This window comes from Taurulus bubalis (assembly GCF_910589615.1).
Source record: "Taurulus bubalis genome assembly, chromosome: 6".
Classification (NCBI taxonomy): Eukaryota; Metazoa; Chordata; class Actinopteri; order Perciformes; family Cottidae; genus Taurulus; species Taurulus bubalis.
The window spans coordinates 14,077,639-14,094,494 of record NC_136594.1 but is presented as its reverse complement, the minus strand read 5'-3'; the positions used below and the strand labels follow the sequence as shown (position 1 = coordinate 14,094,494).

Genomic DNA, 16,856 nt, shown 5'->3' with positions numbered 1-16,856 from the left:
CATCGCTCCAACGGTGCATTCTGGGTGCAACCCAAGATGGCTGCGCCCTTGCAGAAGTGCTGAAGAAGTGCCTCGCCGGAGAAATTCTTGGGATTGTGTACTATTTCCACGAAAACCCATCACATAAAATCAGCTACCAGGGTCGCTGGTTGCTAGGAGAAGTCCACACGCTCCCAGTCATCGATAAGTGTGGCCGGTGCCTCGCGTGGCTGTGGCAGACTGTCCGCGTGAAGATGGGCCTCGTCTCCAGACCCTTCCCGTAGCGAAGAGCCGTGGGGAGAGGAGCCGCAGATTCCCCTGCAAGCACGCACCCGTCCAACTTGGATTTGACGGGTTTGACATACTATACCGGTTGTGGACGCTGCCCTACAATTTTCTGTCCAGGATTGTTTGCGCCACCGTGTCTGTCATCGTCCGGAGACGGAGAGGTTCTCCAGCCCGGGTTGATCATCCCACCACCGCACCAAGGTCTTGCACGCATCTGCATACTTCTATGTCACAACTAGCGCCATTTCTGCACATCTGCTCGGCTCCACTTGTCTCTCTGGCTCATGTCGTTTCGCTTTAAATAGCGCTAGCTTCTCCTGCAGCTTGACAGCTGACTCCGATAGCCAGAACCAGCTTCAGGGAGAGCTGTCAGATTAGCCGCGCTAGTTTAGCTAGCATTAAGCTAGCTGGGCTAATAACTGTCCCGCCGGCTGCTCGCGAGCGAAGAGCTCCAGCTGTGAACCAAGTTTATTATCACAGCTGTGCCGCATTAACATGATTGTAGGCGCGCGCGCACACGCAACATTTAACCAAACTAGCTCCTCATCTGTGGCTCACGTGGCCAGCTTGAGCCCCACCATTCAGGTGCTACTGTGTGATAGTAACCTATTGCCACACTGCCGAGTGGGTTTGGTTTCAGTTGTTGTTGTTGTTTTATTTCGTGCAGCAGATTCACAACAGTGCCTTAAACATGACTCATAACCATCATCACCGGACCCTGACTGAACTGTTTTGGTTTAAGACTGGAAACTCAGCAGCCATTGTGGTTTTTCAGATAATCAATTTTCTGTGTTGAATTTAAGGCCATGTGAACCTACTTTTTGAGCTATCTTCCCTTTTGAGATCAGATTAAAAACTCTTGTTGCTAATTGTTAATGTCTTCAAAACCCATGCAGCACCACTTTATTAGTTTATTATTGCCATTATATGAAGAAATGTCATTCAGAAACTGTGATCAAAGAATAAGTAAACAAGATCACGGCAGTAACCTGCCCAGTACTGTCAGTACTTGGTACCAAAAAGTATTAAGTATTAAGTATTAAGTCCTGTATGTTGTTTTCACTCTCATGGATTTGTTTTGATCCACCAACACATTTTGGTTACACTATTTGTATCTCATATTAGCTGAGTCCCTGTAGTGTGGCTACACAGACTCTTTGGGTTTGCCAATACTGCACAATGCCTTCCTTACACATTATTTCAGGTCATGACAGAGATGTTTTCTGAACATTATTTCTGAAATCCTTGATATTCAGATTTATGTTACACTTATATAGCAGTTAAGTAGTGAGTGACAAATGTATCGCCATTTTCATTGTTATTGTGAGAGTAAAGTACCAGCCGCATCTAGAATTATCACATTGTTGGTTAGTTTACTGAGTATGAAGCAGCAGAAATTCATCAAGTCTGTGTTACTAACAAGAGCTCTCCCCTGCAGGGCCCTGATGAAGATGGACTCAGACTTACTTCTTTCTCCGGCCGTGGGCCTCGGAGAGGAAGAGGAGGCCGACATGAATGACTGGAAACTTCCCCTGGCCTTCATGAAGAAACGGCACTCTGAGAAGATTGAGGGCTCCAAGGCTTTAGCGCAGAGTTGGAGGATGAAGGACAGGGTAATGTTTCTGCTTATCATCAGCATGTTATGGTTGTGTGTTGTTGTTTATGTGGAGGCTGTGCATCTCTCTTAGCTCTGTCAAGCCAGTTCATGCTGAGTTGTTGAGTGAATCAACTTAAGCACACTTGTGCAATAGCCGCATTTTTTTTTTCAAATGTCTCTGAAGGAACCATGTTCATTTTCCTAGTTGGCACTAATATAAAATCTGGAACAGTTGATTATAATTGATGAATTAATACCAACATTCCCACTAAAGATTTGATGAAATACCAGGCATCACATCACATTCACAATGATACTTTCTATTATTTTTAAAGGAGAAGTCTAGTGATTTTTTTTTTAGTTATTGTCAACAAATGAAAAGACCCAAATCAACAATGATTTCATCCTACTAACATGTATGGTCTGTGTAGCTAAAGCCTGATATGGCTTCTTACCTGGTGTCTTAGAGTTTCATCAAAAACAAACAAAACAGTGAGCCACTGTTTCATAAGGAACCAGAGTTCATCATGACCAAGAATATGGGCTCCTTCATTTAATTTTGGGTTGATCTCACATACGTCATCCTATTACCGTAAATATTAATATTAATCCGCCACTGAAAATAGTCCTCAATAAATTCAGGTTTTTCTTGTTTACTAAAAACAAACTTCAAATTTAAGTAAACATGTCTGGACTGGATTAGCAGACGGCATAACTAGGCAGACAATTTAGGCAAAAATAATTTCGCCGTGGAAAAAGAATAACTTGTATTTTCTTTCTTACCGAGAGTTAAATGAGCTACAGCTAGCCACTGATTAGCGTAGCTTAGCATATATACTTTTAATTGTTCAACAGCTCGCTCTGTTGAACAATTAAAAAATGAGTTTATCGGCACCTCTAAAGATAGCTAATTAACTTGTTATATATTTGGACAGAGCCAAGCTAGCTGGTTCACCCTATTTTTAGTCTCTATGCTCAGCTAAGATAAACAACATCCATATTTACCATACAGATATGAGAGATATGTTGTTTGTAATGTTAATATAGGAGTTTAGCAGCCAAGAGACTGCTGTGGAAAAATGACTGTGGTCATTTAAGTTTGTGCTTAATTGTGTAAGGTAAAGGGTGATGCTTAGGATTGGTTAATTGGCCATCCACAGTGCCACTTCTCAAAATTAAAATCCATTAAAGAAACAAATGAAATGCACCAATTCTTCAGACTGTGCTTTGAGGCAACATCTGTCTTTTAACAGCCAGGACACAGCAGCAAATCATTACCTACCCTCATCTTTATTATAGTGCCAATTTATTGTATTCTGCTGGAGGCTTCCCATACTACGCTTTGACAGGTGAACCTCAAAGCTTCGCCTCATGAACAGTGTGTTTCAGCGCTCATAAAGCTGTCGTTTCATCCACTGCAGTGCTACCAACCTGATTCTTTCATTGCCTCATGGCTACAGAGCACGACCATTATAGTGATGGCAAATGCTACATTGTAATACATAACCCTCACAAACTCTGTACTTATTGTAGAAATTGATCAAATGAAAGTTTAACACTTCGCTGGTGTTAAGACATCAGTGGAATTACATCAGTCTCGGCCAGTGTGAAGCTCCAGGCAAATGTTTAATAAGACGGCATCATTAAATGTGGTGATTTAAAAGAGGTAATAGGACCTAACTGAAAGGGGCAATTTTTTTTATCAGAAAGTCATGCTAAATCAATGGAGTAACATTTTTCATTGCTCAGAGCGTTTTCAGGACGTAGACCCTCATTTGTACACTTGTAGAAGAATGTGTCCTTAAACATTTCTGTGCTCAAAGAGCTGCGACAAAAGAGAGCTTTTTCGGTTTTATGTCAGTAGAATTGTGCTTTTAATGTTATTCTGGCATGGATTTCAATCCATTGTTTAATATGGTGATAATTGCTAAGTGAATATACATATATATTTTTTTTATAGAAATAAATAAATATAAAAAACACACACACACACAGTGTTTCCCCTAGGTTTACAGCTTTGTTTTTCTTTTTAAAACGGGGTTGTAGATTTGATACGGCCGCTCTCAATTCATGCTCAATGTTGAGCTTAGATCTGTATTCTGATGAGACGCAACGGCAGAAAAGCCGAACACATCGTTACTTTGGAGCAGTCTGATTTAATGAGTGTTTTGTGTAATGACACTCTGGTGCGTCACCTCTTAAATTGGATGCTGCAGATTTATTAGCATGTGTCTTCTGTTCGTCCAAAAACCACTGGGATTTACTGAGGAGACATACAATACAAAGCAGCTGTCGATAACGGATACTGTAAATATCACTCATATTCATGTGTAGATCAATACAGGCTATTTACGGACGTTTCTGGTTTAATCACTTAAAACGTTGTTTAAAGTCGATTTTATAAACTATAGCTCATTTTTGTTTTGATTAAAATAGTTAATTTACATTTCAAGCATTATTGTGTTATTTTTGTGGTGGTTTGCTCCTGTGGGAGAAAAAAAAAATCAGGTTGGCAGCAGATTGTTGTTGCTCCATAAACAGAAACACCACATAGACGGGCAGAGTGAAGGTCCGGAAAATACAACAGTTGGAGTGCTGCTTGCACTGATAGCTGCGTCTGCGTCGCCACAAAAAAAAAGGGTCCAGAATGTTATGCTGCAGTTTTCAGTTGTTCATGAGGGATGATCCCATAACTGCTTTGGATGATTGAAGGTGATGAGCAGTATCTTTCACAGTGAGGATATCGAGCAAGTTGGTATGCGAACAGCTAACCCTGTTGAGAGAAGTGTGCGGCTTGAGGCTTACAAGTGGGCTGTAAACAATGTCCTGCACTGTGGGAAATCATAGGTCTTGCTCTTGTGGACGCACGCACGCACGCACGCACGCACGCACACACACACACACACACACACACACACACACACACACACACACACACACACACACACACACACACACACACACACACACACACACACACACACACACACACACACACACACACACACACACACACACACACACACACACACACACACACACACACACACACACACAAGTCGAGTTGTCTCTGAATGAAGACTGGAGGAGAGAGGCTGACAATTACAAGGCCCATTGGTCAAAATGGTGTTTATTCCCTTGTTGGGCCAATAAATGCTATTCAGTTATGTGTTGTTGCAACTGCACACTGCTGTTTGTGTGTCTCACTCCATTTTCAGCATGATTGTGTGTACCTTTGGTGCACCTGCCAAGTTGATAACAATTTTTAGATATATTGTATGAATAGGTCAGGCTTCCTTCAGATGACAAGGGGATTCTTTAAGGAATACAAAGCTATCTAACTGTTGATTAGACAGCTATCAAGAGGGCATGATGTATTATTTCTGAATAAATTAAGATCAGAGGTGAGGTTCTAATTATCATGTTGACAGCTCGATAAAGGCTACAGTGTGGAATTAAAGCAGTTGCCTTCACAGGGAGCTAATGAATAGGATTAGGTTTGCATCGATTTAACATGGTATTGATTTGGTTCCCTTCAGAAAACAAGAAAACACAACAAATTTGTTCAACCAATTAGAGGTATTCTGTTGTTTTAGGCATATTTTTCTTCTCAAACTCGAAGTGAACATAGAACTAGATACCTCTATGTTACTAGCAAACCAACATGAACCTCGACCTCATAAGATAAGATGAGTCCAGCACAGGCTTTGACCATTATCGATCCATGGGTGACACTTATTTTTAGCCTGATAGCCTTCAAACATCCACTGACATCGTAGGTTGCTACAAAAGTGTATTTTTTGTAATTCAAAAATAAAACAATTAAAGCTAGCGTTGGTAAAGTTCTTCAAAAATATTTTGTTGACATTCTCATTGCATCCCGACAACAATCAATAAGTAAAATGCTCTGACAAAGAAAATACGAATTAAAAAAAAGCCAGTTCCTGTGGTTGATGAAGGACTGTAATAAGGCTACATTGCTGCCTGCGCGCACTCTGCCTGTGCACTTGTTCCACAAGATGCTAGCTTGACAGCTGTGGGTAACAACAATAGCCATGCTCTTTGTTTACGTTAATTATCATTATTTTGTGGAAGTGGCTACACCCGCAAAATACCTCATGTCTATTCAATGTCCCAAAATCAGAGGTCCATGCCTCTACATCCTTCTGAGAATATACAAATGCAAAGAAAAAGTAATATAAACAGAACAATGAAAGACTAAGTCTTATAATTTTCCATGTAAATGTTATATCAAAACTGGGACAATATTGTGTCAATATACATTCTTTTTTGCAGGTGTTGTATTGCTTTTTTTCTCACTATCAGACAAGGCTTTTCTTTAACTATGATTAAACATATTGTTATTTTAGTATTTCAGTGGCCTAGTTGTTGCCTTTATCTTCCCTGGTGCCCACAGCAGTGTTGTAATTAACACAGAAACAGCACATTGTTGTTGACAAAGTTACAGCAGAATGTTGAATTGTTTGTACAAGCATGTTATTTCCTGAGATTTGTCATTTATGTGAACTTTCTTGTAGACCGTTTAGTCTTTTGTATTTCGACAAAATGGTTCAAGGCAGGCTAGGTGTGGTCTTTTATTTTGAAGAGGACTGCGATCTCTGTTTAGGTGTTGAATGTTTGTTGAGTTATGATTTATCATCAGGTGGACATACCACCATCACCACGGTTGTTTGCGATGGTTTCCAGACGACCTGTAACTTGCTCTCATGCGTTGCCTGCTTGATTTCTCCACTTAGAAAAAATGAACTCCATAAGTAATAAGTAAGTCAATAACCAAGCCCATTGTAATAATGTGGAAATGAGATAGGTGGCCTGTGCCGCTTTATTGTCTACATTATTAGTTGAATTCAATCAATGATCACAGTTCATCAGGCAGCATATAGACTTTCAGCCACAGAGTCGTAAAAAGAAAATATATTTTCAAGGTACTAAAAATAATAACCAGAGGTCAACCGATAGACAGCCCATTAATCGTTATTACCAGGCGCCGGTAAAACGTTTGTGGCACGTTCAAGCCATCTCTCTTTCGTTGTGTGCGCGACACTGCACGTCCGTAGTTTTTAGCTGGGAGATGTGTTCAAGCGGCGTAGCATCGTAAACAAAACACGTTGTTTGTACTCGACAGAAACAGAATAAAACTCAATAATTTTTGGGGTTAAGTGTCTTGCCCAAGGACGCATCAACTAGCGGAGCCGGGATTGAATCACAGATCCTCTGCTTGAAGGACAACCCGCTTTACCACCAAGCCACAGTCACTTCTGTTGATTCAGTTGCACATCCCATTACATCTTTAAATGCCACTTTTACAAACCATTAATGTTCATGCATATTCCTGGGGTAAAGAGGTAGCGGTATTGTTGTTAAGTTAAATACTGATGGTGTATGCTTATAGATAAAGGAGATAATACAGTACATGCTTTTCGTTCCTTTGATGGTAGAACGTTTCTTACAACCCTAAGATGGTTAAGGCTAGAATCTAGCTCAAAATCTTAAGTCTTAACTTGGACCTGTAGAAAATGACTTGTGAACATCTCTGATTATACATTTCTATTATAGACTGCGTACATTGTCGTACTTGAGGCCGTTCATTTCACCATGGCTAAGGGGAACAGAACTGGCACATAAGTCACTAATCACATTCATCACTTAATTTTTCTATTGTTTTTAGATTCAATGAGTAAAGTTGTCTTGTGCACAGGGGAAATGCAGGGTTCATCATTAATGTTTGTTTTTTGACTTTCTCGCAAGAAATCTAATTGCTTGTCAAGTCAACTTTTACTTGCCCCTCTAAAAATTGTTTTATTTATTGACGGAAATCCAATAACAACTAACACATAAATTAATTGTAAGAAAAATGTTTTGCTCATTTGCAAAGATTTTGGCGATAATGTCTTTATGTATTTTAATGTTTGCAACGATGTGAGAAAGGAGTAGGGTGGTGCCGGAAAAAGTTGTTGTCCCTAAAACTGCATGTCCAGTCAGACCTGTGTCTACTGTATAGGGCTTCTCGTCTTTCTTGGCTTTCAGCTGAAGCGTCCAATATCTGACTTGTTGCTGCCAGCTACCTATTGACTGCCTGGAGGAGACCGATGCTCTCCACTAGTTTTATAACCTTAATTTATTGTGGGCCTAACAAATGGAATAATCAGGGGCCATTGATCGACGCAGCAAGTGGTGCTGGGGGGCATTAGGGGAGTCTTAAAAGGGCGTAGAGGGAAAAGGCTGGAAAGTCCCCTGGAGTCCTGTGCAGTTATTAATGAGAGGAGGAGGGCGAACAATTATATGCACAGGCCCAAACAGGAAGACATGCAGCCACACTCACATTCAGCACATGCATGTCTCGTAGCTCTTCCTCTACCATCTTTCTACCGCAAATCCATGAGGTTTAGAATACGTGCCTTTTTTAAATCTGATTTTGTTTATGCTTTCCTCACAGATTCATGCTAACAGTTAAATTAACAGACTGGGACTGCACATTTAATAAAATGGTCACTAGGTATGTGTTCACAGTGGGAACCTTCACTTTAATCTCCTTCTACCTGGCTTCACTTGCACTCTTCTTATCACTGTCTTTAACATTCCTCTTTCTTGATATTTACAGTCCTACTGTCTCTGTGTGCTGTGATGATCATGTCATTGTTGATTAAGCCATCAACTATATTTTTCATTGTTCAGAATAGTGAAACATATTAAATTATCAAAGTATTAAATTTCGTCAACCCACTAATTCATTTCTGCACTTTAAAAAAAAATTAAATTCCTCTGTAATCTTGTATAAAAGTGTTTGTTCAGTTACAGTTGGAGTTGGTAGTTTTGAGAATCTAGCAGGAGTTTTTCAAAATGATCTAACCGAAAAACTCAGCCAACCCTTTTCCAATGAAACTAGTGAGCAACACTACCTCAAAAAGTCACTAAATCTAGCGAGAAAGTCGCCAAGTAAGAAACAATGGCACCCCATCTTTTCAGGCATCCCTCCAAAGCCACTTTCCAAAATTATCATTATGAATATAACTGAATAAAAATTAACGTAAACAACAAACTGTTTGTAGGACTCACAGCTGCCAAGCTAGCCGCTTGTGGACAACTTGTGTGACACGCAATGAAAGCACAAGCAGAATACGTGCTGGCATGCAGGCAGGTATGCAGGCATGCAGGTAGACAGGTAGGCAGGTAGACAGGTAGGCAGGTAGACATGCAGGCAGGTAGACATGCAGGTAGCCTGTCCAATCATTATTTTAAGACTGAAAGGAATTATTGGACATGCTTGTTACTGTCCTTTTTTGTTCTTCTTTTCTTTTGTAAGAGCATTTGCTTTATTGTAAGCTGTCAGGATAAAAGAGGAATTTGAACTGCAGCTCTACTTAAATGAATTTGACAATAAAAGCAAACTTTAAATTCAGTGGCTTGGGATTTATGAAGGTGAGTGCCTATCGGTTGTGGGAGGTTACAAGACATGACTTCCAGTAAGTCAAAATGTTCAGAGGGCTCTGGAAGTTGGCAGAGGAATAAAGAACATGTTAACTGTGTTAAAAGGGGAGCAGTCAGATGTGTGCTGCTCACACAGTTCAGCCTACAGTAAGAACAACCTGAGCAAGTTCATTATTGATCTTGGAAATAGCAGTTTATAAAAACTAAAATAAAAACTCAAACTTAAGTTCCACCTTCTAGCTTTCAGAGTTTTCCACGGCATCTCATGGTTTTCATCGGCAGATGTGTTTGACTAGTTGTGGAGGTCATACTTGGGTCACTTGTTAATCACTTCATCTGCTGATGAAGACTGGTTGAAAGCCCCAGAAAAAGTTAGTGCCTTGACCTTGAGATCTTGAGATTTAGTTTCTTTGTTGGCCTGCTTGTGCTTATCAGTTTATAAGGACCAGTCCAGTGCCACCTGCTTTCATTCATGTGTATTTGACCTTAATGGGAACTACACACAGCCATATGAACAAGGTCTAAGGCAAGTTTGGGCAATTCTTTTTCCTGGGAAGAGGGTACATGAGAATAAACTAAAATTTTCATGAGTAAAATTGTAGAATTTGTAGAGCCAGGCTGAACCGTCATGAGGGCCGTTTCCCCCAGGGTAGAAACCAATTAATTGCTGTAAGCCATGCATGTTGTTATTTACCACCTCGTAGCCAACCAGCTTTTTCCAAACCTGGTTGATAAATTAACTACTCGTTTTTGTTTTTCCCATTGTGTATATGTGGAATGAACAAGCAGATAAATCAATGAGGATAATGTGGACCACATCTGTGTGCCGTCACACTTGAATGCCACGTTGCACCACGATGATGAGCTGGAATAGAAAAACATTTCCCCTCATCCATCTGTCTTATTCTCATGCAAATACTTATCAAATGGATTCTAAATTGCTTGTGTTGGATGCTGGACGGAAACAAATAATTTCATCAGGGCTGATGTTAATTGTCCCGCCATCTTGAGTCACTTAATTGTAATCACGCTCAACACCAACATCACTGTGGTGCCATATGTCTCGTCTCTCAGGTCAAAGGTTTGACTTTGAGTTTTGGGATATTTTGAGTAAAAAGTACACAGTTGGAAAAAATACAGACAAAACGCTTTCTTTGACATTTTACTTGCATAACGGAATGGTCTTTTCTCTGGTCTTTAGTGTAATAAATAGCTCACCATGTCCTTGAGAGAGTCAACCATTTTCTTTGACATTCTGCCTGCCATAACAGTAGCGTCTCATCTCTGGTTTAATTTTAAAGGGCATACCTGTCCTGCTACATTCTTCCCACTTGAGTCTGTGTCTGGGTTTTTGGGTAGATATTTTGCAGCCCCTGCAGACTAATGGAGAACAGGCACACTCGCATACGCATTGTGTATTTATTTAAATGACGGATACACTTGTGTATTGTGTAAGGAGCTCACACTGCTTGAATCCAACTACTTCACACCTTTCTTTATTTTATATACAATGGCAGTAGAGCCATCCTTTGAGTCTTCATTTAATTGTCTGTCGCTGAGGTCCTGCGTTAGGGATGTTAGATCATTTTGAAGGAAAGCCTCCAGTTGTTTAAATGATGAAGGAAGTGAACACCTTTGTAGCATGTCACATTAAACCTCTGAGTTTTAGATGTGGTGATCGAGAAGGCCATTGTTGGCTTTTAGCCACTTTTTGGTTCATGAAACAACTCTTGAAATATCATTGGATTTAAAGATACCTTTACACATCCACAAGATTGCAACAGACTAATGGGAATCTGAGGCATCCTTTGGCTTTGCCTTGATGTGAGGGTTAAATTACTTATATTGCCATATAGAGTGCTGCAACGATGACATATTTTTGTCGGTCAACCCAGAAGTTTGAATCACACTGGATCCCTCAACAAAAAAGCCAATGAGCATTTTCCATTGCAATTTGGATTATTGCAGAAATGAAGCTCTCTGACAAACACACGTATATGATACTTACACGTTTTGGTCAGCAAGACAATTTTCAGAAATTAACACAACTTTCAGGATTTTTGAAGTGTAAATACATTTGCCAGAAGTAAAAAGCTAACATAATGTTTATAAACGAACTACACCGCAGTTGCAAACGTATACACAAGTATACACAACAAGGCTGTAAAGGTGGACTTGACAGCGTGATGACATTTAGTTGTCTCAATTAGCCATTTGTTAGCAACCGCCTTTTTAAAACACCTAAAAGCTAAAAAAAAAAAAAAAGAAGTGTGGTATTTACTGATGTATTTTATATAGATCACTCAAGCTTGTGTTAACCACCGATCTTATGTCAGTCTTGCGTTGGCCTTTATTTCATCAATAAAAGCCATCTGGGATTTGGACTATTTTTGGCTTATCTGCTGGGCTTCAGATGCACACGCAGGAATTTTCAGGGCTTTGTTAAAGCACATACTGCTAGTGCAAATGAGCAATTCCTAGAAAATCCTATTTGTGTTATTTGGTCCACCATCTGTAAAAGTTAGCGGTTAGCTCAAAGCACTGCTCTGCCTAAGAAGAGAATCACAGAGCTGCTGTAAGTTATGTGATGGAAAGGTCACCATTGTTTCATTTTTCACAGTAACAAGGGTTGTGCACATATAGTTGTGCACCCAAGCAGAACACGTGTGCATTTCCCCTCCATTGGAATGGGTTCATGAGGTACACAATGCAAATGGGAAAAGGGTGAGGGAAGAGGAGTTCAGGTGAAAACGAAGAATGAATGTGTGATGCATGTCTAGTGTTGCTCTGCCAAGTCCCACTAGCACACTGACCTTTTACTCTGTTGGTGGGAAAGCAGAGGGCATCATAATTACCTTCACAACAACCCTCCTCGCCTTGCTCGGGCATGAGATGTCACGTAACCCGCTGTGTACACATGTGCTCTATAGGTCTACGTTACACACAGAGACAGTATCTAACACTACCTGGGAAAGGTCATTTGGCACAAACAAAGTGGATCGGGCTAAAACACTCCGATCAGCCCTAGTGGCTGTACTTAATGCCATTTTTTTATTTATTTTGATTCAATTAAAAGTTTTTGCAAACATTTTTGAATTTACTCGAATTTTTGACTGAGGCAGCGGTACACACAGCGGCAGTGCTTGCTGTGTTTTATTATTGTTTTGTATTATTATATACTATGGACAGAAGATAGTAGCAGAGACATGACACCTACCGTGTGGCCACTTTTTATGTCAACACACACAAAGCAGATGAATTTGTCTTGGACAGACAACCTCTCATGGTCGTTTTGATTTTAATCTTAAGGCTAAATCCGAGCTCTGCTGCCAGACTGGAGACTGGACTTGCCAGAGTCTCTGAATGTGGGAAATCCCCGAGCTTCATGCGCACCTCTGCATCAGCGGCGCAGCTCCACCGGAACCGCTCGGTGACCGTACTCACAGAGACTATTCTACCGATCAAGCTAAAGAGTACATTTTCCTGTAAAAGAAATCTAATTGTTCATTTTATTTAAGTGACATTGTGTTTTGTCATGTAGACAGCGTTTCATCAATCGTGACCGAAATAACCTCTATCGCTGCTTTTGTGCATGTTATGGAAGTCCCAGATATCCTGGGAAAACAAACGTTGTTGTGTCTGGGTCCACAGCATCAACCGCTGTATCTTACAAGCCACATGTTGGCTGGTTTACTACAAATGAATGAACACAAAATAAATAGATTTTGCTGTGATTTGATGATGATTTGATGTGAAGGTGGTGGCAGGAGTGGATGAAGAGCTCTGCTGTGCGGTGCAGCCTCGGGGCTCGCTGCCTCAGCTGTCCGTGCTGAACCCACAGTGGTGTGTGGTGTGCACTCCTCTCACCCGAACAGACTGCTGCACTCTGCTCCCCCTTTTTTGCACCGATAGGCTTCTAGCGACACATTACTCACACAAGGTTCATTCAAGAGCCTGCGATGATTGTTTTTAAAGAAATCTAACAAGCTATTATTTTTCAGATGTATTTTTTTCACCTACCAAGTGAGTGGCACGACTTTTGCACACAAAAAACTAACTGGAGCACACACTTGTGTTATATATCACCGTACACACAAAAAATGTGTCGCGGGAGATGAATTTTCACAGGGCAGGAATCAGGACACCGTAGAAAGCTTCTAAAATTCTTCAGTTATGAAACCATGACGTTTGATAACGTGGTTAAAATTAATCATTATTATTTTATTATGCAGGATGATATGTATTTCTGTGATCAGCTAGCTATCAGGTGTTGTCTTTGTGGTGTGTTCAAGTGCAACCTTTAGCAGGAGACTGGAGGAAACTAATCAGTCTGTCTTTGCTGGTGCAAGATTCGAGGTCAGCTCATTGTGTCAGTTTCTCCACTAATTTGAGCTACAGGTTGGGCGACGAGGTGTCACAAAGGCTGACGTCAGCTATGATGCACAAAGAAAAGTGTTTTTGAGGTGCTACCTGTGAAGATGAAGTAATTGCTAGCAGTCAACCTGTGTTTCCTGGGTAAGTCTGTATGTGTGCCGGTGTCAGGACATGCCACATGACCCTTGGATCAATGGTTGTTCCATTTAGCTTTCCGCCCACTTCCTGCCCCAGTGTTTGTCTGTATCGTGGGTCATTACCGTGTCTGATTTCAGTCTGTTTTGATTTACTCTCCCATTTAATTATCTTAAGACAGCCCTTTGGTTTGATCTTCACTCTGTGTGTGTGTGTGTGTGTGTGTGTGTGTGTGTGTGTGTGTGTGTGTGTGTGTGTGTGTGTGTGTGTGTGTGTGTGTGTGTGTTAAATTCATCCAATTGCACAGGTTCCTGCTTACAACCTGAACTTTGCAGTGACATACTTTGGATACTGCAGGTTAGGTACCTTGATGGAGTATTACACACAATGGGTTCTCTGAACCAAATTGGGAAATGTGGAAGAGAAGAGAATAACTCCTTTTTCAGTGACTAATGTTGAGTGTCTCTTGGGAAGGACACTTAACCTTCTCCGCTCCACTGGCGCTTTGGTTGCCAGCTGCAGCAGGGTGGAGTTTACCTAATACAAGCATGTGTGCGGATTCCAGTTTGTCGAATGAATATGTGATCTTGATTCAAGCATTGATGAGTGATGTGAGGATAATGTTTGTTCTGTGTCTGCTCCCCCAGATGAAGACTGTGAGTGTGGCACTGGTGTTGTGTCTCAACGTAGGAGTGGACCCTCCTGATGTGGTCAAGACCTCCCCCTGCGCCAGACTGGAGTGCTGGATAGGTGAGTCCACACAGACATGCCAATATTAATGCAAAATGGACCGGCACTCAACCGCAACACAAAGTAATTTGGGATTTTAAGTGTTTTTTTTAATTTTTTATAAAGGAGCAGTGTGTGTATTAAGTATCATATCGTAAAAAACCCTGTGCTTACCCCTCCCTTTGGGGGTGTGTTAGAGAGCTACGTTGGCCTTTTAGGTAACCTAAACATGCTACACACTGTTTCTTTAAATATGATGTGTGCATAATGAACTGCGCGGACTGCTGCCTTTTTGTCAGGCATGAGTGTTCGATTGTGAGGCGGATGCAAATGCACAAACTCACTGTATACAACTGTGGTCAAAAATAGCACTCCTTCTTTTGAATGTACCGATGTTTGAGATTCATCGGTTGCTAAAGTAGGTTATAATAATCTTGCATAATTTGTAATAAATACAATTGTTTCAAGGAGATGTTTTCACAGAATAAAACCATACATATCAGGAAGGGAATAATTACCTCTTTAACATCCTAATATTAGTTTCTTATCAGGTAATAATACATAACAAACTACAAATGTCAAGTTTCTTATAATCAAAGCAAGTATTGAAATAAAAGACAATTTAACAGCACCGTAAATGACATTAATATAAACACAATAACACAAAATCAGACCTCCATCCATCCATTTTCAACCGTTTATCCGGGGTCGGGTCGCGGTGGCAGCAGGTTCAGCAGGCCGACCCAGGCTTCTCTCTCACCTGCAACACTTTCCAGCTCATTCTGGGGGATCCCGAGGCGTTCCAAGGCCAGCCGGGAGATATAATCCCTCCAGCGTGTCCTTGGTCTTCCCCGGGGCCTCCTACCAGTTGGACGTGCCTGGAAAACCTCTAATGGGAGGCGTCCAGGAGGCATCCTGACTAGATGCCCGAACCACCTCAGCTGACTCCTTTCGACACGAAGGAGCAGCGACTCGACTCCAAGCTCCCCCCTGATGTCCGAGCTCCTTACCCTATTCTCTAAGGCTGAGCCCGGCTACCCTGCGGAGGAAGCTCATTTCGGCCGCTTGTATCCGAGATCTCGTTCTTTCGGTCACGACCCATAGTTTGTGACCATAGGTGAGGGTTGGAATGTAGAACGACCAGTAAATGGAGAGCTTCGCCTTCCGGCTCAGCTCCCTCTTCACCAAGACGGACCGGTACAGCGCCTGTTTTACAGCTGCAGCCGCACCGATCCGCCTGTCGATCTTACGCGCCACCTTACCCTCACTCGTGAACAAGACCCCAAGATACTTGAACTACTTCGCTTGGGGTAGGCAGTTTGTCCCCACCTGGAGGGAGCAATCCACCGGTTTCCGGCAGAGCACCATGGCCTCAGATTTGGAGGTGCTAACTCATCCCTGCCGCTTCACACTCGGCTGCAAAACGCCCCAGTGAGTGCTGGAGGTCACGGTCCGAGGAGGCAAACAGGACCACATCATCCGCGAACAGCAGAGAGGCGATCCCGAGACTCCCGAACCGCATCCTCTCCGCCCCCTGGCTGCGCCTAGATATCCTGTCCATGAAGGTCACGAACAGGACCGGTGATAAAGGGCAGCCCTGGCGGAGGCCAACACCCACCGGGAACGTGTCTGACTTATTACCGAGGATACGAACACAGCTCCTACTGCAGGCGTACAGAGACCGGATGGCCCGTGCCAACGGGTCCGGCACCCCATACTCCTGCAGCACCCCCCCCTAAAACCCTCGAGGGACCCGGTCAAAAGCCTTCTCCAGGTCTACAAAGCACATGTAGACTGGTTGGGCGAACTCCCAGGACCCCTCCAGTAGTCTTGCGAGGGTAAAGAGCTGATCCACTGTTCCACGGCCGGGACGGAATTCGCACTGTTCGTCTTGAATCTGAGGTTCGACAATCGGTCGGAGCCTCCCTTCCAGCACCCTGGCATAAGCTTTTCCCGGGAGGCTGAGCAGTGTGATACCACGATAGTTCGAGCACACTCTCCGGTCCCCCTTCTTGAAGATGGGAACCACCTCCCCGGTCTGCCAGTCCATGGGCACTGTTCCCGACCCCCATGCGAAACTGTAAAGGCGTGTCAGCCAAGACAGCCCAACAGTGTCCAGCGCTTTCAGCATCTCAGGGCGGATCTCATCCACCCCCGGTGCCTTGCCATCAAGGAGCTTTTTGACTACCTTAGTGACCTCTGCCAGGGATATAGGTGCATCCACCCCAAGGACTTCAGGCACTGCCCCCTCTCCAGGGGACATGTTGGCCGGGTTTAGGAGTTCCTCAAAGTGCTCTTTCCACCG

The 16,856-nt window shown here is 42.3% G+C and overlaps 1 protein-coding gene across 1 annotated transcript in view; it reads left to right on the top strand.

The window, feature by feature from the left end:
- Positions 1-390: 390 nt before the first annotated feature.
- rptor (regulatory associated protein of MTOR, complex 1) overlaps positions 391-16,856 on the top strand; it is a 138,821-nt gene continuing 122,355 nt past the window's right edge. Inside the window, exons 1-3 of the mRNA XM_079219794.1 lie at positions 391-468; positions 1,706-1,880; positions 14,470-14,572. Of these exons, the coding sequence (XP_079075920.1) occupies positions 1,713-1,880; positions 14,470-14,572 (271 nt within the window). The 5' untranslated portion in view covers positions 391-468; positions 1,706-1,712. The remainder of the gene's footprint in view (positions 469-1,705; positions 1,881-14,469; positions 14,573-16,856) is intronic.